Genomic DNA, 20,996 nt, shown 5'->3' on the forward strand with positions numbered 1-20,996 from the left:
CCCTATGAAGTAGAAATTATTATTTCTGTCTTATGGAAGAGAAGCCTGAAGCTCATTAAAGTAAATTATCCAAAGAGCTAGTCAGCTGCAGAGCTAGGATTCAAACTCCAACTGACAGTCAGTATTTTTACCCACTCTATACTCCTCACCCCATCCTCCAGCTGTCACAGGTAAGGGGGGTAGTTGGAGGTATTCAAACCTTTATTCTTTCCCAGTGTACTTCTTTGCTCCAGCTTAGCCTCTCTGAGCCTTAGTTTCTTCACTGATAAAATGAGGATAACAAGAGCACCTATCTGAGGCACCCAATACTGTCATCCAGTACATCAGCTCTCCATCTCTCCAGCACATGGGGAGATGACAAGCTCTCTTGGTGGTGGCTATGGCCATGTGACTCATTCTGGCAGATAAATTATAAAGAGAAATGACAGATTTCACTTCAGGTCATGGCATTTAATTGCTGACCTATCAATTAACAATGTTTGAGATAGTAACTGCTTTGTCAGCCTGACTGCCATGAGTAGATACCCTCTGCTGACACACAGTGGACACAAAGCATGTGTGAGAAACCCTTGCTGTGTTAAGCCACTGAGAGTTGGGTTTGTTGTTGTTACTGCATCAAAGCTTAGCCTATCCTGACTAGTAAAAACCTTATGGGGCTGTTGTAAGGGTTAAATGCTTGTTTGTAAAGTGCTTCGTTAGTAAGTGTTCAGGGGATAATAGTAATGTTAACTTTTTAAAATGATGTTGGTATAACATGCACAGTGACAGGTCATAAATACAAATAAAACTGCTACTGAATTCAGCAAAAGGAGAAGTTTGTGAAGAAATTAAAAGGCTATGGGATACGGTAAGGCCTTTTGTACAGCCTAAAGTGTGGGAAGAACTTTGAAGCGTTTACAGTGGAAGAAAGAAATTCAAAAAGAAGGGATTTACATGAATCAACATATAGAAGAAGCACAAGTTGAGTTTCCCTCATCTGAAAATCCAAACTCTGAAATGCTCTAAAATCTGGAAAATTTTGAGTGCCAAAATGGTGCTCAAAGGAAATGCTCACTGCAGCATTCTGGATTTTGGATTTCCAGATGAGGGGTGATTACTGGTAAGTATAATGCAAATATTCCACAATTTGAGATGTGAAACACTTCTGGTCCCAGGTGTTTTGGGTTAAAGGATACTCAACTTGTATCATGACATGTATGGGTTGAAATGTAGGCTATGTTAAGTGGATGAACAGAAAATGAAGTTCAAAAATATGATTCTAAATCAACATTCTGAAATAATCTAGATGGACTGCACAGGAAAGAGGTATGAATGGTGAAGAAAATAATCATGGACCTGAGTCATACTTTCCCTGTTCCTTGTGATGGTGAACTTTGCATCATTAAGCTATTTCCTTCTGTACTTTTCCATCTGTCTATGACTCCTATACAGGAAGTCCTTCTAATGGGGATGATCTAGTCACCACTTGCTATGTGGTATTGATTAAGTCAAGTAAGCAGACACCAGTCTCGTCCTACCATATACTCAATCTCACTCACCTAGTGCCACACTGTGGGGATAATTCTGCTAACGGGCTTGATCTCAAATGGTTGGACCAATTATTTAAAAACATTTTTATTTATTTATTTTTAAAATTTGTTTATTTATTTGGAGATAGAGTCTCACTGTATTACCCAGGCTAGACAGTGCAGTGGCGTGATCTTGGCTCACTGCCACCTCTGCCTCCCAGGTTCAAGTGTTTCTCCTGCATTAGCCTCCCAAGTAGCTAGGACTATAGGCACACACCACCATGCCTGGCTAATTTTTGTATTTTTGTAGAGACAGGGTTTTGCCATGTTGGCCAGTCTGGTCTGGAACTCCTGATCTCAGGTGACCCACCACCTTGGCTTCCCAAAGTGCTGGAATTACAGGCGTGAGCTACTGTGTCCAGCCTAAAAACATCATTTTTTAAAAAAGAAAACAAACAAATGGAAAAAAGAGTTGAACACAGAACCAGTACTAACCATATTCTGGCTGTAGTTAAAAACATAATAACTTTGTTTTGGCAAGCAAATATAGCAGTTCCATCTGATAGAGCAAAAAAGAAAACAAAATGCAATAAAGTAAATTGTTGCTCACTGCATAAGCACTGTCCTTCTGTGAGAAGGCTGTTTTCTTTCCAGGCTCACAGTAACAAGTTTGAAAGTAATATCCAGAGAACATACAGAGGAAGTAAAATGCTTAAAACTTGGCTAAATTTGATTTAGTTTCCTTGAGGTGCTTAGACATTTTGCTTAGAGTGAGAGGGGGTTTCTGAAGCAGATTTTTAGTCAAAACTATAACCCTGGAGGTATGAAAGTACAGCAGGGCATCCTCCCTGAGCAGGGATAAGTGTGGCTATGGTGTCAACTCCATAGCCAATGATACAGCACTGGCCCAGAAGTCAGAAAATCTGGCTTTACTTTGGGTCCTGGGACCAACTTCTTTGAATTAAGGTTTTCTTTCAGGAAAATAAAGGGGCAATAATTGATACCTGTCCTATCTACATTATAGGCTGGTCTGAGCTAAAATTAGACATTATATGCAAAAGTGCTTTGTGAAGAGTAGAGTGCTTTTCAAAGTTCAAGTGTTATAATAAAGAACCATTTATTCCACACAGCTCTGCATTGTTTTAGATTTATAGCATGAAAGAAAAACCAACAACCTAAAAAAAAAAACCTATATCAGATCCTCTTGCTACTAATGTCAATTTCTTTTTAAATTACAATGGAAGAAATGTTTACTTTGGGAATGCAAGCTGGGAGAATTGCAAGACCCTCATTTTATAGTGTGTCTTGCTCCTTGGGTTTCTGGCAGAGGGAGGCTCTGTGCTTAGAACTTGACTCTGGTCTAATTATATCATTTGGCTGGGGCAGCAAAGCTAGTTGGCATTCATCCTGTGTGTCTACTTGATTAATATAACTGGGGATCAGGACATTTGAAGTCAGAATGCCATATTTAACAAGGTTATTACAGTGCAAGACTTCTGTCCTAAGGCAGCATTTGCTGTGTTGAAAAACAACATCATTTACAGCACTGCCATCTCTTTCATGTTCCCTTCCTTTATTCCCTTAATTAAGTGATATCTTTTACACATGTAATGTTGTACACATAAAAATCTGAAGTAATCAAAGAAAAATGATAAGAAAACACTTAGCAAACTTCAAATTTAGAAATACTGTATAATTTTTACTAATGAGTAAAGTGAACTATTGTTTTTTAAATTCTAAAACATAGCTTCTTTGGTACTTAAGTTTTTTTCCATTACTTTAAATGAAGGTATAATGTACCATAAAATGCATAAACTTTAAGTGAGCTTGATGATTTAAGTGTGTGTATGTTCACATACATACTACCCAGATGAAGATACATGCCATCCTATCACCTCAGAAAGTCCTCCTGTGCCCCTTACCAGTCAGCACCCACTCTCTGCCATGTAACCATCATTTTAACGTCTGTCACCATATATTAATTTTTCCTGTTATTGAATTTCAAATGGAATCATAAAGTATGTATTCTTTTTTGTCTAGCTTTTTAAATTCAAAATAATGGTTTTCAGATGCATCTGTGCCTTGGTGTACATCAATAGCTTGGTTTTTTTATTGCTTAATAGTATTCCATTGTATGGGTGTACCCCAATTTGTTTGCAGATTGTTCCATTGTTAGACATCTGTACTGTTTTCATTTTTTTGGCTATTATGACTAAATGTGCTATGGCCACTCTTGTATCAGTCTTTCTGGTAATATATGCATTCATTTCTCTCGGGTATATATCCAAGAACAGAATTACTAGGTCACAAGGTAGGGTGTATTTAACTTTAGTGGAAACTGCCAAACGAATTTCCAAAGTTGTTGTGCCATTTTAAACTCCTCCTACACTGCCTAACTTTTAATTTGGCCAAGTATATAAAATTATGTTCTTGGAAAATGGGTTTAAAAAATAGTTTTCATAAACTATTTGAGTGAGATGCCATACACCAGCATAAATTTTCATATAAATTTGAAAACAGTAGTTAATTAATCACTTATCTTATTTCTTGATAGGGAAGGATTAAAACCAAGAAGGAAGAGATAAAAACACAAATTCATTAATTTTATAGCATAACTTTTAAATTGTTAATCAAAAATTATCATAAAAAAGAAACATAATAAAAAAAGATTCAGCAAAAACACTAAAACAAAATGTTAAAAATAGTATCATATTTTATCAATTCTAGGCTGTATCATTCTCCATTCCCATTTTAACCTATCTAAAATTAGGAAACATCTTCCAATCAACGACAATTTATATTAAATATGATATGATGTAAAAAGAACTGGTGTCAGTCGATAGTAATATATCAAAGAAATCAAAGACATGAGAATTAAAATTACCGTTATATTTGGCTGTCAGATGAGAAAGATGCTTTAAACATTTACTACTCCATGGTTCTGAGAGACTGCTAGCATAAACACCCTCACATACTGCTAGTGAGGTGTCAATCATTACCACCTTTCACGAAAGCGATTGGATAAAATTTTTCAAGATCCTTTAAAATTCCTTTCAATCTAGTAAGTTCACTTTTAGGAATAAATCTGAAGGAATAAATACAGAATAAATATATAAACAACTAACCTCATGATTTTATAATGAAGAAAAACTGGAAGCAATTTAAATGCTGAACAATGTTAAATAAACACTAAAAATGAACTATTATGCAACTACTAAAAATTTTTAAATTATTTATTTATTTATTTATTTATTTATTTATTTATTTATTTATTTTTGAGACAGAGTATTGCTTTGTTGTCCAGACTGGAGTGCAATGGTGCGATCTTGGCTCACTGCAACCTCCACCTCCCAGGTTCAAGCGATTCTCTTGCCTCAGCTTCCCGAGTAGTTGGGATTACAGGCACCTGGCACAATGCCCATCTAATTTTTGTATTTTTAGTAGAGACGGGGTTTCATCATGTTGGCCAGGCCTGTCTTGAACTCCTGACCTTAAGTGATCTGCCTGCCTTGGCCTCCGAAAGTGCTGGGATTACAGGCGTGAGCCACTGCACCCAGTCAAAAAATTTAAAATAATTTCTAAAGTTTTTAAACAAAGCTTTTTATTGTTGAATGAGAAAGTAGAAGAAAAACTATTAATTGCTTGACTCTACAATGTTTAAAAACATAAAAATACTAATATATGGGCTGCGCACGGTGGCTCAAGCCTGTAACCCCAGCACTTTGGGAGGCCGAGACGGGCGGATCACGAGGTCAGGAGATTGAGAGAGATCATCCTGGCTAACACGGTGAAACCCCATCTCTACTAAAAAATACAAAAAACTAGCTGGGTGAGGTGGCAGGCGCCTGTAGTCCCAGCTACTCAAGAGGCTGAGGCAGGAGAATGGCGTAAACCCGGGAGGCGGAGCTTGTAGTGAGCCGAGATCCGGTCACTGCACTCCAGCCTGGGTGACAGAGCGAGACTCTGTCTGGGGAAAAAAAAAAAAAAAAAAAAAAAAAAAAAAAAAAAAAAAAAAAAAATTTATATATATATATATATATATGTGTGTATTATAAAAATTAACTATGCCAATATTAATAATGATTATTTCTGGGTGGTCAGATTATTTTTGTTTACTTCTTTATACTTTTCTCTGTTTTTGACATTTTGCACAATTAACAGTGAAACCTTGAAAGTTATTTTAATAAAAACACATTTATAAACAGCTACAAATAGATTGACCAATTCATAATATGGGCATAAAAGAGTAAGTCAAATCCTATGAAAATCAGCGAATATCCATCGCTCTTTTAATAAAAAAAGGAACTTAGAAAAAATCTGTTCCTAATCAAGCCTATGTAACAGGCACGGCAGGGTAAAATCAGGACAGGCCATTTCTGCCTGGCTAGAAAGTGCACTTTTGTTTTTGACTTCACGAGTTATAGGACTCATAATCGGAATCCTCATCACAGTACAGCATTCTGTAAACATTTTTTTTTTTTTTACTCATAAAGAGCTTGGAATTTTCTGTCTACACATTCAATTCATTTGACTCATCTTAAAATCAGACTGATCCCTGGGTTTAAAAATGTTAAGGGGCTAGTGCCTTTTTTCAGTGATTTCAGTAAAACTTGATGGTAACGCTAAGTTTTCAAATATTAAAATGATGTTCACTTTTTTTTAACATAATTCTTCCTCATGTTATGCTATTTATTATGGTCATGTCATCCCTAGCAGGGAGAGTGAATGAGAGGCTGCCCCAGCCCCCGAAAGAGGGAATTTCACAAATGAATATCAGAGCCCAACTTTGATTTTGCCTTGGTTGTCTTGAAGGATCCAAGATGTGAATCCTAGATCTGAGTTTAGGGAGAAGCAAGGAGGCTATGAACTACCAGGGGCTTTCCATCCAATGAGGATAAGGAAGCGCTGTAGGACATAACAAACAGACAACCTTCTGAGACCTGTCAGACTCAAGACGCTGTTCATAAGACATTTTTGGTGTGGGCACTGTGCTGTCACCTACATTAGCTCAGTAAACCTCACTAAATCAATTTGAAGGAGGCAGGCAAGTCACTGTGAGCCTTAGAGTCTGTGCGTGTTTAGAAAGCCTTACCAATGGATTCCCCTACTGTTTCTCATGTGCTTTACACTAAATGTTTCCCAGTGTTGCTTCTCTGGCAGGGGAAAAATGCCCCTGTCCTTGGGGACAGGAGTTCACAGAATATACTTGAAGAGTCAACTAATAATGAGGTCCATGTTAAAAATATACATCAGTCCCATTAACTGAGACAGAAAAGCAGCTGTCTGTCTGGTTAGATGGACAGGGATGATTTATGATTGTTGTGTCTATTGTTGACACATGGTACAAAATAACAACTAATTCATTAAAACTAGTAGACCATATTTGGGTTTTGACTTTTCAACAGCCCTCAAAAAAGTCCTTTTCCAAGTCTCAAGGTCTATCCCTTTTAGGTTCTTCTGTCTGACTCACATACTCAAATGTCATTAGAAATCCCTTTGTAAGTTAGGGTATCTATGGTATCTATTGCCACTATTTATACATACAAACTTTATTTCTCCTTTCACTATTACTGCTCTGTGTCAGGAACCATTTATTCTGTTTTTCATTTTTGGTCTCGTATGAAACTGTTTAATACATTTCCACTTCATCTCTTTCAACACTAATGCTTTCAGTTATGTTCTGGTCTTTGGAAAAGTATAGCCTTACATTGCAAATTTTTTAAGAAGTAAACAGTATAATGTATTCTATGTCCCAAATTACAAAGGGGAGCTCTGGAACTGATACAGATACAGAAATTTAACCTTATTCCTAAAAGGAAAGAAGAGAAAGAGGAAGGGTAAAACAGTGTTTACAAAAAGAATCAGTTATTTATTTAGAATGGAGCTTTGCTTCTGAGACCGAGTTGTCAGAGTGCTTTGGGACTGGATAACTCTGAAGAAAGGCTTAAAAAGATAAGCCAAGGCTGATCCTCAAATGGAGTTTGTGTGTGTGTGTGTGTGTGTGTGTGTGTGTGTGTGTACGTGCATGCGTGTGTGTTTGAGTGATGAAATTTATTTCAGTGCTTGAAATCTGTTTTTCGTGTTATGGTTTTTGAGTGATAGTTTGCAAGCTGCTGTATTTTTTTTTTCTGTTTAGAATTCAAATGGACATGAGCATGTTTTAAATGCAAGCAAATATATATGTATCCATCAGCTGCCTACAAGAGAAACAGGCAGCCATTTTCAACTATTCCAAACATTGAGTCATCTGGTTTACCCCTGAATATCTCTTGAATATGTCTCCCTCTCTATGTCACAGCGCCAGCACTCCAATTCAGACTTCTAGCATTTCCTACCTGGACTTTGCAACAGTCTCCTCACTGGTCCCTCTGACTCCAGTCAGACCCCTCTTAACCATGCTGCATACTGCTGCCAGTGTGTTGTGTATAAAGCACAAACCAAACCCCTCACAGTGGGTCCTCCAGCACTTGGTTGTAATCCAGGCCCCTCAGCCCAGACATTTGGGCCCTGAAGGATCTGGGGTGCCTCCTCTCCAGCCCCATGGCCAACACAAGCATCACACTCTAACAATTTCAGGTCACCACAGTTACCTTTGCTTGGAATGTTCTTAGCTCTGTCTGGAAAGCTCCTTGTATACTACTTTATGGAATATAATTTGGCAATTTAAATTTATAACCTTAGAAACAAGGAACTAATCTAAAATGTAAACTAAGGTCTAGACACAGAGCTACTTATCACAGCCTTATTTATAATAGCAGAAGAAGTATGTGTGTGTGTGTATGTGTGTAACAATTTAGGTGTCCAAAAATAGGCAAATAAATTATGGCACATGGGATATTATATATTAATTAAAAATGATGCTGACAAACTTTTGGAAGACATGGAAAACACATGTTTATTCTAGAAAATGAAGCAGGAGATCAGCAAGACTTGTTTTCTGAGCCTTGGTCAAGACCCTCCTGATCAAACCAGGATGTAGACAAGAAACTGGCCAAAACCAGCTAGGACCAAGACGGCAACAAGGGCAACCTCTGGTTGACAGTCTATAAATGATGCCATGGCAATGATCTGGAAATGACCTTATCTAGTTCTGAGAACTCCCTGCTCATTTTCTAGAAAGTTCATGAATAACCTACCCCTTATTTAGCATCTGTTTAAAAGTGGGTATAAATATAGCTAGCTGGCAATCCATGAGTGCTACTCTGGGCCACTTTGCCTATGGGATAGCCCGGCTCTGTCTATGGAGCAGCCATTTTGCTGTACGCTGTGGCTCTAATAGAACTTGCTTTCTGCCACTGTCAGTTTGCTCTTGAATTCTTTCCTGAGTGAAGCCAAGAACCCTCCTGAGCTAAGCCCCAGTTTTGGGGTACACCAGATTCAAAAAACTTAAAGTGACTGGGAGATGCAAGTATCCAAAAATATATTGTAAAAGCAAATGAAGAAAAAAATTAATAAGAATAGAGACATAAAACAGAGTAAGAGATGGGGCTAAAAAACACCTTTTGGCTATTACGTAGGCCACAAATTTGCCTCTTAGATTTCTGTCAACAAACAGAAAAAATCTAGAACACAGTTGTATATCTACAATATAAAAACATTCCCCTTGCTTGAGAGAAATACAGTTATTCCACACATGAAATATTCTGGTGAGTCCCCACGAAGAAGTCAGAGTGCAAAATCCAAATGAGACACAATGGCAAGTTTGCTAAGATTGCTTCTTAATCACCAATAAAAACCATGGCAATTGCACTAGCCAACCCAAATCTCCTGTAGGGAGTTAATAGGAAATAGTGCATGTTTTTAGTTTTCTTGTGAATTTACCTTGTGTCAGGAGTACATTTTAGAAAAGCAGAAGGACCTAATTACATTCCAATTAATCTTCTTGAAGAATAATTTTTTAGTCACCCTTCTGTTATACTTAATGAGTCTGAAGTTGTACTTGCTGTAAAAGTACCTAAAGCCAGCTAATCTAGCTTGACAATTAAAAATAGACTTATCAGAATGCATAATTAAAAAGCAAGAGTAGAAGGAGGGAGACTGGTGAGAAGCCTACTGCAGAAAGTCAGGGAAGAAGCAATGGTGGGAATGATGTTAGCGATGGTCACAGAAACCAGAGCAGTACCATTGATAATGACAAGAATAATATCATCTGAGTATTGTAACAATAGCAATAATATAAATGTATAAAATTATCACTTTGTCAGGGTTTTCAGTGTATAAATACTAATTTCTATAATAATATAAATGTATAACATCACTTTGTCAGGGTTTTGAGTGTGTAAATACCAATTTCTATAATATAAATGTATAACATTATCACTTTGTCAGGGTTTTGAGTGTGTAAATACCAATTTCTAGTTAGCCAACTTTAATTGCATTCTTGAATCAAATTTAAGTTCCTTCATTGACATTTTCTTCTGTTAACAAAAGTAAAGCCCAAATTAAAAATAAAATGCGCACAAAATTCCAGACTAGGGGAATGAAGAATTGCTGTTTGGTGAACTCAGAGTTTCAAGTTGGAGGATGAGACATTCTAGAGATGGACAGTGGTGATGGTTTCACAGCAAGGCGAATGTACTTAATGTCACTGAATTGTATATTTAAATATGATTAAAAAGGTAAATTTTATGTTATATATATTTTACCAAAACAAAGCAAAACAAACAAACAAAAAAACCGAAAAACAAACACCACACATACACACAACCCCTACACAGTTCCAGGATTATCTGATCTAACAGGTAACCTTGCTCAGGCAAAACTAACTTCTGCTGTAAAGACAGGCCTGCAAAACCTGGGCCTGCAGAGCCACTGATGGAGCCCGCCTCAGGCGCTGCTCAGAGAAGTCAGCGCTGCTCTCTAATGCTGGCATCTGCTTCAATGTGCAGATGCTAAACAGCAGCAGTGCAACGCTTTTCCACAAGAACTATTTTAGGATAGGTGTTGTTAGGTATTTATTTGATTCCACCATCTCCCCCTGCTCCCAAATAAGACCTCATTTAAGTCCAGGTGGGATTGACAACACTGCTTCTTGGCGTATCCTCTGAGAAACACTATTTACAAAATGGAACTATATATAGTATGGGTTGAACATCCTTTATCCGGGATGCTTGGGGCCAGAAGTGTTTTGGATTTTTTTTCAGATTCCGGAATGTGTGCATTATCCCAAATCCAAATAGCCTAAATTCAAAACGCTCCAATGAGCATTTCCCTTGACCATCATGGTGCTCCAAAAGTTTCAGATATGGAGCATTTTGCATTTGGATTTTTGGACTATATATACTAAACTTGTAATTCGTTTATGAACAAGTTAAAAGTTGGGAAGCATCTACCAAAGATGATAACATGAGTTTTAGAGAATTTTGTTTGTAATCCAGCTCTGACAATAATAACCCAGCGGGACATGCTGCCCCTACACACCACATAATCAAACCAACTATTTAAAGATGAGAAGCTGCTTTTCTCTGTCTTCTGTAGTGGGGTGGGATGGTGACATACAAAGAATTCATCAAAGGATACTATAAAATAAGCTAAAGGGGGCCAGGACACCTCCCTGTTTTATCTCAGTAGAAAATTCTGATTGGGCCAGACAAAAAGACCCTGATCTTTGAAGAGTGAGTTTTATATAAGCACCAACATCCCAGGGTCTTTGGTCGGTATATGCACCTTAGGGTTTAGTCAGCTTCTGTCAATAGTATCAAAGGCCAAAGGAAAGTCAAAATGAGCCACAAATAATCTAAAAAAGACCCCCAATAATCTAATACCATTTCTAGCACATTCTTACAATGTATGTGAAAAGAACAGAATAGTAAATGATATTGACAATAGTATCTTAAAGTTGCAAAATAAGCATAAGAAACAAAAACAAGATGATATATAACAATGATAGCAGAAGTTACCTGCATGAAGGAGTCAGGCAGATATTTAAATATTTACCCATTTTACAAATTTTCTAGAATGAGGATGCAATGGACAATATAAACTGCTGTTAGAAAATATGAAAACAGTACTTTTTTTTTCTGTGGAATCTTTCTTAACTTCCTTGTGCCTGGTATTAATTCCTCCAAAATTTTAATACATTGTGTTGTTATTGTTACACATACCATTCTCTATCATGAATGCTTATTTAAATTCCTTTCTCTCCCACTAGCCTATTTCCTTTAGAGCATGCATCATGCCATTTGTCTTCTCATGGCTGGGGATTTCCACTGTTGCTGGCATACAGTTGCTACAAAATGTTTTTTGTTCCAAATGAAGCATTTAGGTACTAAAAGTGTATTACTAGACAGGGTTTACATTTTTCATCTGTTGTGGAGGAGAGTTTGCAAAAATCAAAGAAAAAAACAGTAGTAGAAACTAGTATCTTCCCTAATTGGTGATAATGCTATAGGGATAAATTAGAGATAGAAGAGAATTTCATAGGAATGTAGGGAAACAGTGTATCTGTTGCTTTGGTTTAGAACAATGGCAAATAAGGGCTTCTGGCCTGCCTAAGAAATTCATATTTTTTCTGAGACACTGTGTGTTTGAAATTGAGAAGCTCAACAGGCTGAAATGAGTAATCCCTGAAGAACCGTAGGGACACCATGAGATAAAAGCCATGAAAGAATCAGAGAGGCTAACTTACTCTCTGTGCAAGAGAAGATAATAAAATGAAACATCTTTTGTGGCTAGAAATCATAATCACAAATATTAACCTTAGATATAAAAACCACCCCTAAAATATAGTGTAATGCATATTTTGGCATACGTATGAGGTAGCAAAACCAAAGTGTCTCGAGTAATGTCTCAGTGGTGTATAGGATCAAATCTAAACCACAGAAGTTAGGCTTGTCTGAGGCTGAGCTGCTTTGTGGGCTGAGGGGGTCTGTCGCTTATGGTAGATGTACACATCCAGGCTCACTCCCGGGGGCCTCACCTTCACATGCTAGAGACGGACTGGATGAAGAAAGGATGAAGGGGAAGAAATGGTAGGTGTGTATGTGCATGACTTTAGTAATCGCTATGACAAATAAAGAGGGAAAGGCATTTATTAATAATTCATCATAATTTGTTCATGGGTCTCAGAAAGAGACAAGCAATAAAATGATTTTGAAAAAGTTGTGGCACAAGAGTATAATTTGGAAAGACATCCTAAATGAAAACAACAGTGAAGAGATGCACCAAGAATGTCAGGAGTTATGAGACCACAGAAAAAAGTGAGTGAAGGGAGATGATAAACTGGAACATTTTTTGAAACAGTTTTTATGCCAAGAAGATGCAAAGAAGTCTGTGGATGAATCAGCCTGGAAATAATGGGAAGCAGAGTCTATGAAGTTCATAGGAGCAAAGGCTTAATAATACCCCAGAGAAAATTATGTAGCAAAAAGCAAACGCCAGTGCATTTGTTTGATAATATCCATTAGTGCAAACTGTCTGGCAGAAAACAGCAACAAGCATAAAAATACCTTGATTTTAAAATCTACAAGGAAAAAATGTATGAGCTATTCAGAATAGATATGTGTGACTAGTATAAGATCAAACAGTAATTAACTGTAGCTGTATTTGAAAATGCTCAAATGCATTTTGTTATTTAAAGCAGGGTTCATAGTATGGAAATAATAGTAGATGGACAGTAAGGAACATGAAACAAAATCAAGGAATGAGATAAGAATCAAATAATCATTTAAACAAGGAGGAGCCTGAAGTCAAACTAAACTAGCAAAGAGCAAGGGCTAATGTATATTAAAATCCCTAAGGTTTTATTTTCTGTGGTAAATATTAAAATGCTATTTTTTGGTTAATATTTCCAAAAAATTACAATATAAAAGGAGATCTGGAATAATACATCATGAAAATCTAAACACTGTTAAAACAACGCAATCTGTCATAAATAAAAATTGAACTCAGCCAAAAATGTTCCCCAATAAGGACATGGAAAATTAAATTGTGGTACATCTATGACTTGGACATTATGCAATCTCTAGCAGTTATATATATATATGTAGTAACATGAAGTTTATTCATGAGAGAGCTTTAAGTGAATAAACTATTTTATACTGTATGAATTGTAGAGCTAAAGTAATGCTATGTATATAATTTTTAAAACAGATTTTCTTAATTTACATTTGTAAATATCTTTGGATTTTTCAGAAGAATGCATATATTTAACTTTAATTGGCTCTGAATTTTTTTTATTAGTAGTAAACGCATAGGGTTCTAAATAATCTTCAAGAAAAAAATAAAGGAAAGCATTTTATTTGCTTATATCTAAGAGGCTTTATTATTATTATTTTTAATTAATTAATTTTTTTGAGACAGAGTCTTGCTTTGTCGCCCAGGCTGGAGTGCAGTGGCATGATGTCCGCTCACAGCAAGCTCCACCGCCCTGGGTTCATGCCATTCTCCTGCCTCAGCCTCCCGAGTAGCTGGGACTACAGGTGCCCACCACCATGCCTGGCTAATTTTTTTGTATTTTTTTTTTAGTAGAGACAGGGTTTCACCGTGTTTGCCAGGATGGTCTTGATCTCCTGACCTAGTGATCTGCCTGCCTCGGCCTCCCAAAGTGCTGGGATTACAAGCGTGAGCCACTGCGCCCGGCCTAAGAGGCTTTATAAACCTTAATAAAATACTGCAGAGATAAAAGATGTTGCTCCAAGAGGCACTCTGTAGTTCACATACTGCATTTGTCTGCCTGTGGTTCTGGAAATCACTGAGTAAACACTAAGTGTATGTAGTAACTAGAAAGAACTTACATAGCGAATCCTCATATGAAGGAAACTACCAAATCTTCAGTTATCTCTGTTTATGATTTCGTCTCAGAGAAAGGTGTCTACAAACTAAGGGAAAGTGAATCGCAATTGAAGGCTTTGGCTGGGGCCACCAGGATGTACTTCCCTAACGCCTGTTTTCCTAATGATCAATTTGCTTATGCACATTTCAACCAAGGTCTGTTTCCCTTGGGAGTTTATGCATCAATTTTAGTATCCTGTCACTTCTTTTTTAGTCCACTCTTTGTCATTTTGGGATTATTAAGCCATTCCTGTAAAGTAATTTTTGTTTCTTTTGTAGTTCTAGTAAACAGTCCTTAAGTTTGCATTGCTTTATGAATATGTAAATTGTCTTATATCTTTGTGGTATATGTTTTCCTACTTTACTTTTAAAGTCTCTAAGAATTGTTTTTTTTTTTTTTTTTGAGACAAGGTCTTGGTGTCGCCTAGTGCACTGGTGTGATCACTGGAGTGTAGTGGCGTGATCATTGCTCAGTATAACCTTGAACTCCTGGGCTTAAGGGATCCTCCCACCTCACCCTCCTGAGTAGCCAGGATTACAGGCCAGTGCCACCATGTCCCGAGCACCACCATGTTCAGCTAATTTTTAATTTTTTTTTGTAGAGACAGAGTCTTGCTTTATTGCCCAGGCTGTTCTTGAAATTGTAGTTTCAAGCAATCCTCCTGTCTTGGCCTCTCAAAGCACTAGGATGACAGGTGTGAGCCACCATGCCTGGCCTAAAGTATCTAAGAATATTGAAAGCCAATCTTTCTAAATGAAGAATCTCCCACTAAGGCATAATTTCATTTTTATTATTGGGACATTTACACAGATGAAAAAAAAAGCACTAAAAAAGGTTGTCAGTGAAGGAGGATGGATTTTACGTGACTTTTAAAAGATTTGATTTAAGTATTTAAATTTATTTAATTTTAACAATTTAAAAAGAATTCAGACAACTTCTCGTGAATTTCAATTAGGGAGATGGAATAGGGTTATATGAGAATCACCTGGGGAGTTTCCCCAACTATCCATGCCTGGCATCCTCCCCTAGATGCAAGAATTTTGTGGGAATTTGAGTGTCACATTCTCTTTCCGTTAGTTTAAAAAAAAAGAAAGAAAAGAAAGGGCATGGTATCTGTCCTTGGCTTCCTACTTACTTCTGACCATATTCTAATTACCACACTGTTCATGATCATTCACAAACATTTTTTCAGAGTTTATTATTTTAATTAAAATAGTACTGGTAAAAGCCAGAATTGATTCTGAATATCAAAGATCTGTTGTTCAAGAAAACTTGTACTTGGTGGCCACATCATAAATTTCTGTATCATGAAGTTCCAGTTCATAGCAGTATACTTCCTTTGATGCAAAGGGGATAGGGGATCAGAAACACATTTCATGACACAGTGTTTTCAAGGACAAAGGTTATACAAAAACAAGAATGTCTGGGTTGCCTGCAATGGAAACATGGAAATGTTGAGGCAGACTGACCTGGCAGCACTATGCCCAGCAGGTCTGGGCCAGGGAGGCCACGCAGGCATGCTCCACACACACAACCCAATCAAAAGCAGGCAGCCTAGTGACTCACCGGCAGGGCAGGATCCGGACAACGTCATTGGGCTTGTACCCTTCAATACAAACTGCACAGTTGTCAAAATCGGACTCTGTTTCCTGCAACAGAGGAAGCACAGATGAGCCTATTTTCTTAGCTTCATCTCTTGTGTAAATATCCAAGCCAAAACCCAAGGAGAGCTTGCCTGGAGCAAAGCTTTCGGTAGTGCTGGTGCCAGTTTTTAACTCAAATTTACCATCATTTGGACTAGTTTCCATTCCTTCTAACCTCTACTTTTTGTTTCTAGGTTCTGCTTCATGTGCTTTTGTGAGGAAAACCATTTTCTAAAGTACATTACTAAAAATGCTATTAATTATAATTAGAGGCGACATATCTAAATTTTCAGGATGAGAAATAATACTTATGGTGAATCACCTGAATGATATTTAATCTATCCATTTTTCTGGAATCTAGTGTATAAAATGAATATTAACACAAAATGGTAGTTCCAATTTTTTTCAAGTATATAAACCTCTTTTGATGCCCCATAAGATAGTGCTTATGTAATAGTCCTTGTACTTTTATTACTCTCTGATTGAGGGGAAATAACATACTGACTAAAATGTACTTTAAATTTAGTAATGCCTTTAAATAAATTTTATCTTATAAGCCCAGTGGCGTTTTTATATACTTGAAAAATAATAGCACATAATTTGTGAGATAAATCAATTATTCAGAATAGAGACAATACCTGCTTATATGTGGAGTTGTAAATCCCTTACATTGCCCCAAGGAGCTCCAAACCCATGTATTGTAATCCATTGCTCTAACTTGGCCTAGGGAATAAGGAAGACCCTTAGAAGCCCATACACCTGGGCAGGACTGCTTTGTTTTTCCTCCTCAAGATATACTATTGCTTCTGGCTTTATGATACCATTCTACAGTGAAGGAGACTATTGAAATGAATTCGGGGCTCTGTGTTTTGGTTTTTAAAAAAATTTTATAGAGACAGGGTCTTGCTGCATTGTCCAGGCTGGTCTTGAACTCCTGGCCTCAAGTGGTCTTGAACTACCTTGGCCTCCCAAAGTGCTGGGATTATAGGCATGAGCCACACCACCTGTCAACCTTGGGATTCTGAATACTGGATTTCAGAGGGATTGAATATACTTCCTGCATTTATACTGTAGACTTGAGTGGAGAACATAGCTCAGCACAGAAAGCTGTCTTGCTTGCAAAGATTCATGAAAAAACTTTCTCAGGTCATAACATCAGGAACAACCATTTTGATTTTATCTTGTGGGACACTGGAATAAACTCATGAAATATTACTTGAATACTGAATATTGTTTCCTTTGCACTGACTGCTAGAAAGCCCCACCTTAATTTTGAGACCCATTTCTATTACACATTTTAGATAATCCATTTGTGTACTAATTTCATTCTGGCTTCATCTATTTTTTTATACACTTATCCGTTTTTTTTGTTTTGTTTTGTTTTGTTTTTTGAGACGGAGTCTCGCTCTGTCGCCCAGGCTGGAGTGCAGTGGCCGGATCTCAGCTCACTGCAAACTCTGCCTCCCAGGTTTACGCCATTCTCCTGCCTCAGCCTCCTGAGTAGCTGGGACTACAGGCGCCCACCACCACGCCCGCCTAGTTTTTTTTGTAGTTTTTAGTAGAGACGGGGTTTCATTGTGTTAGCCAGGATGGTCTCCATCTCCTGACCTCGTGATCCGCCCGTCTCGGCCTCCCAAAGTGCTGGGATTACAGGCTTGAGCCACCGCGCCCAGCCCTCATATTTTCTATACAACTATTTTATTATCATAGTATATGCATTTCATAAGAAACTTTAAACTATGTTTAATTAAGAAGAGTATAATAACATATACTGATAGGACAACTGTTAGCATATATTTCCCTTTGCCATCCTTTCCTCTCTTCCACCCTGGCTGTAAGAAAAGTTAGAAGCTTCCTTGAATAGCTCCTCATGAAAAAGAAAAGAGGCTGTTACCTTGTCACCCTTCTTGATAGTCCTGACCTGGAGTTTGCTGATGGCTTTCTTTGCTGCATCCCCCAGTCGGCGCTGAAAAACCAAAACATGCTTGTTAATAATAAAGATCTGTAATTCTTGACTTCATTTCTGATGTTGCTTAATACACCAGGGCAGTTAGCTCTGAAATCATGCACATGTGGCATGAAAGCAAACAATGATGACTAGAAAAGATGGGGTAGTGGCATTTGTGCAAGGGGGCTCTACCAGTTGAGGTCTATAAAAGAGTTTTGCCATAGAGAGAAGTTCTTCATGCCTAGTGTTAAGCAAGTGGCATGTGACAAAGACCCTGCCCTATAGTTCTACAGTGCAGGTTATATGTGCATATACTAGCCAAAAAAAAAAAAAAAAAAAAAAAAGGAGTTTAGTAATTTGTCACTCTAGTCACTCAATTTGTGACACAGAGATAGCCAATCTGGAGTAGCTGGAATACATTTCATCTCCTCTTTTTGACAATCAGGATTCATTGCTTGGATATTCCTTCCAATCTGCTCATATAGGCATAACATTGGTTTAACTTTGGTCTGTTCTATTCCATCACATTCTCACATGGCAATTTTACCTCCTTTATGCATGTTTAAGTGTGAGTGTGCATATAGAAAAATACATAAAACATAATGTCCAGTTTAGCAAATAATTATAAAGCAAACACCGGAGTAACCACAACGATCCATGTCAAGAAATAATATATCACTCTCTTCCCATTTTTGGCAGAGAAAATTACCATCTTAATGAGCCCTGCAATAATGCAATCAGAGGGTGATGAAGAAAACTGGGAGAAGGATAGGGTGGTGAGTAAATTAAACTTTAATCAGTCAAGAAAAAAAATTGTTCATGTGCATGTGAGTTTTCTACATGTTTTATCTTCTTCTTAGGTATATCTATTTCTGGTCTGCAATAGATGTGTATCTGTAGTAGTAAAACATTAGAAGGACTAAGATTAAGAGGGTTAACATTTAAACACAGACTAATCATTTGCTTTCACTAATTTTGTTCCTTTTGGAAAAAGCACTCAAGCTTCTTGCTTTTCTTTAAAATAGTGAACATATATTAGTGAACAGTTAATATATCCTAGGTGCCATGTTAAAGCTATATATGCATTATCACCTTTGATATTATAACAACTATGAGAAAAGCACTATTTAATAGAACTAACTGAGGCTTACAGAGCTTAAGTAAATTGTCCAATATCATAGAATTAGTGAAAGGTAAGTCAGAATCTGAATAAAATTAAGTTTGACTTTAAAATCAAAGCTCATCTATCACCCTCACCTTCATTTACAAAACCACCCGATCAACCAGTCAGCCAGTCAGCCAACCATCTAACATCTGACCAGCCAGTCAGCCATCCATCCAACATCTGGCTAGCCAGCTCATCAGTCAACCAACCATCTAGTCAATCCGAATCACTAAGTGTTTACCATGTGGCACTTCTCTAAATACACAGCAGTTAAAGTAATTAGCAGAAAAGATGTTTTCCTTGTCAATTCATTTTTCTCTTTGATAGTTTGTCCTTTATATCTAAAATAACATTGACATTTTTATCAGAAGGGTAAGTTTTGGCTGTTTCCTAAAAGGAAACCTATACCACTGAGATTTATGCAGAAGTCCATGAGTAGCTAGCAAACTAAGGCAGCAGGCAAAAATAGAAAGAGTCTTTAGTGATAAATACCAAGGAAAAGCAGGAGACTGAGAGGAAAAGAACTGAACTGAGGTGAACTAAACATGATGGAACTTTCCTCTCCTCTTCTTCTGGTTCTTAGGTATTCATCCTTTGACTTCAGCTCAAATCATTTATTCAGGGAGCCCTTCCTAGATGTATCCAACAGGATCCCTCTCATCTAGACCCTGATAGCACTATACCTCTGCACTGTCACCTTTGAAATTTGAAATGTGTTTTTATGATCAATTACTGTTAGATTGTCCTCAGATAAGCTCCCTGAGGGCAGGCCTGTGCTTATTTTTTGCTTCACATTGTCCCCTACATCCCCAGCATATATAAATAGAATAAAGCTGCCTTCAATAATAGGCAGTCAATCATTCAACATATATTTTTGATCTCTTATTCTGTGCCAAGTATAGCTTTGGGTTTAAAAAAATGGTAATGAAAACACATGCGTATGCACACACACACACACACACACACACACAGAGACACACTCCTATCAACTGTAGTTTAATTTATAGTCTAGTGAAAACTCTAAATAATGAGTTAATAAAATCTTAAGCCAATAGTGGTTTTTGGTTTTTTGTTTTGTTGTGTTTTTTTTTTTGCTTGGAAAACAACCTGAGAAATTTAGCCAGTTAACGGGAATATTTAGGGACAAACTGTAAGTGATACACGTTGTAAGGTAAGCAAACTTGTGGTCCTAGCTTGGCAAACCTAGCCAGTATCAACTGACAGCTGCTCTCAATTGAAGGACCCTGGGGCAAGGATTGAAAGGTATTGAGAAAGGGCTACTAGTTATTGGAAGTAAATGCCACAGACCTGTAGAATATTATATTTAGAATAAGAATCTGAATCCCAAAGAAACAAATACTGTTTTTCTTTTTCAGTAAAGAACTCAGATATTTTTGCTATTGTGTTTAACTGGCGTTACATAATATTGCACCGAATTCAATCACTTAAAAAAATTTTTTGAAGACTAAACAGAGTAATTAAGTAGAAAAATATATTTTCATACAATGGTCATAGATTATACTCAAAGGGAACTTTTTTTTTTTTTTTGAGATGGAGTCTCATACCGTCACCCGGACTGGAGTGCAGTGGTGCGATCTTGGCTCACTGCATCCTCTGCCTCCCAGGTTCAAGCGATTCCCCTTGCCTCAGCCTCCCAAGTAGCTGGGATTACAGGTGTCCGCCACCATGCCTGGCTGATATTTTTGTATTTTTAGTAGTGATGGGTTTCACTATGTTGGCCAGGCTGGTCTTGAACTCCTGACCTCATGATCTGCCTGCCTCAGCCTTCCAAAGTGCTGGGATTACAGGCATGAGCCACCGCGCCTGGCCAGGGAGTCAACATTTTTAAAAAGCAGGTGAACTAGAAATAATGTTTTCAAAATTCAATTTCATTTAAAATAATGTTTTAGCAAATGAAATATGCTCTTCTTAAATGTGGGCATGTAGGGGAAGTTCAAAG

The 20,996-nt window shown here is 37.3% G+C and overlaps 1 protein-coding gene across 2 annotated transcripts in view; it reads right to left on the reverse strand.

The window, feature by feature from the left end:
- Positions 1-20,996, reverse strand: part of RNF150 (ring finger protein 150) — a 271,783-nt gene that overhangs the window by 62,072 nt on the left and 188,715 nt on the right. For both annotated transcript variants that reach the window (XM_007999860.3, XM_037992360.2), the window contains exons 3-4: positions 17,818-17,889; positions 15,847-15,929 (exon numbers count right to left, since the gene is read on the reverse strand). In XM_007999860.3, the coding sequence (XP_007998051.2) occupies positions 15,847-15,929; positions 17,818-17,889 (155 nt within the window). The remainder of the gene's footprint in view (positions 1-15,846; positions 15,930-17,817; positions 17,890-20,996) is intronic.

The sequence above is a fragment of the Chlorocebus sabaeus genome, chromosome 7, assembly GCF_047675955.1.
Source record: "Chlorocebus sabaeus isolate Y175 chromosome 7, mChlSab1.0.hap1, whole genome shotgun sequence".
Taxonomy (NCBI): Eukaryota; Metazoa; Chordata; class Mammalia; order Primates; family Cercopithecidae; genus Chlorocebus; species Chlorocebus sabaeus.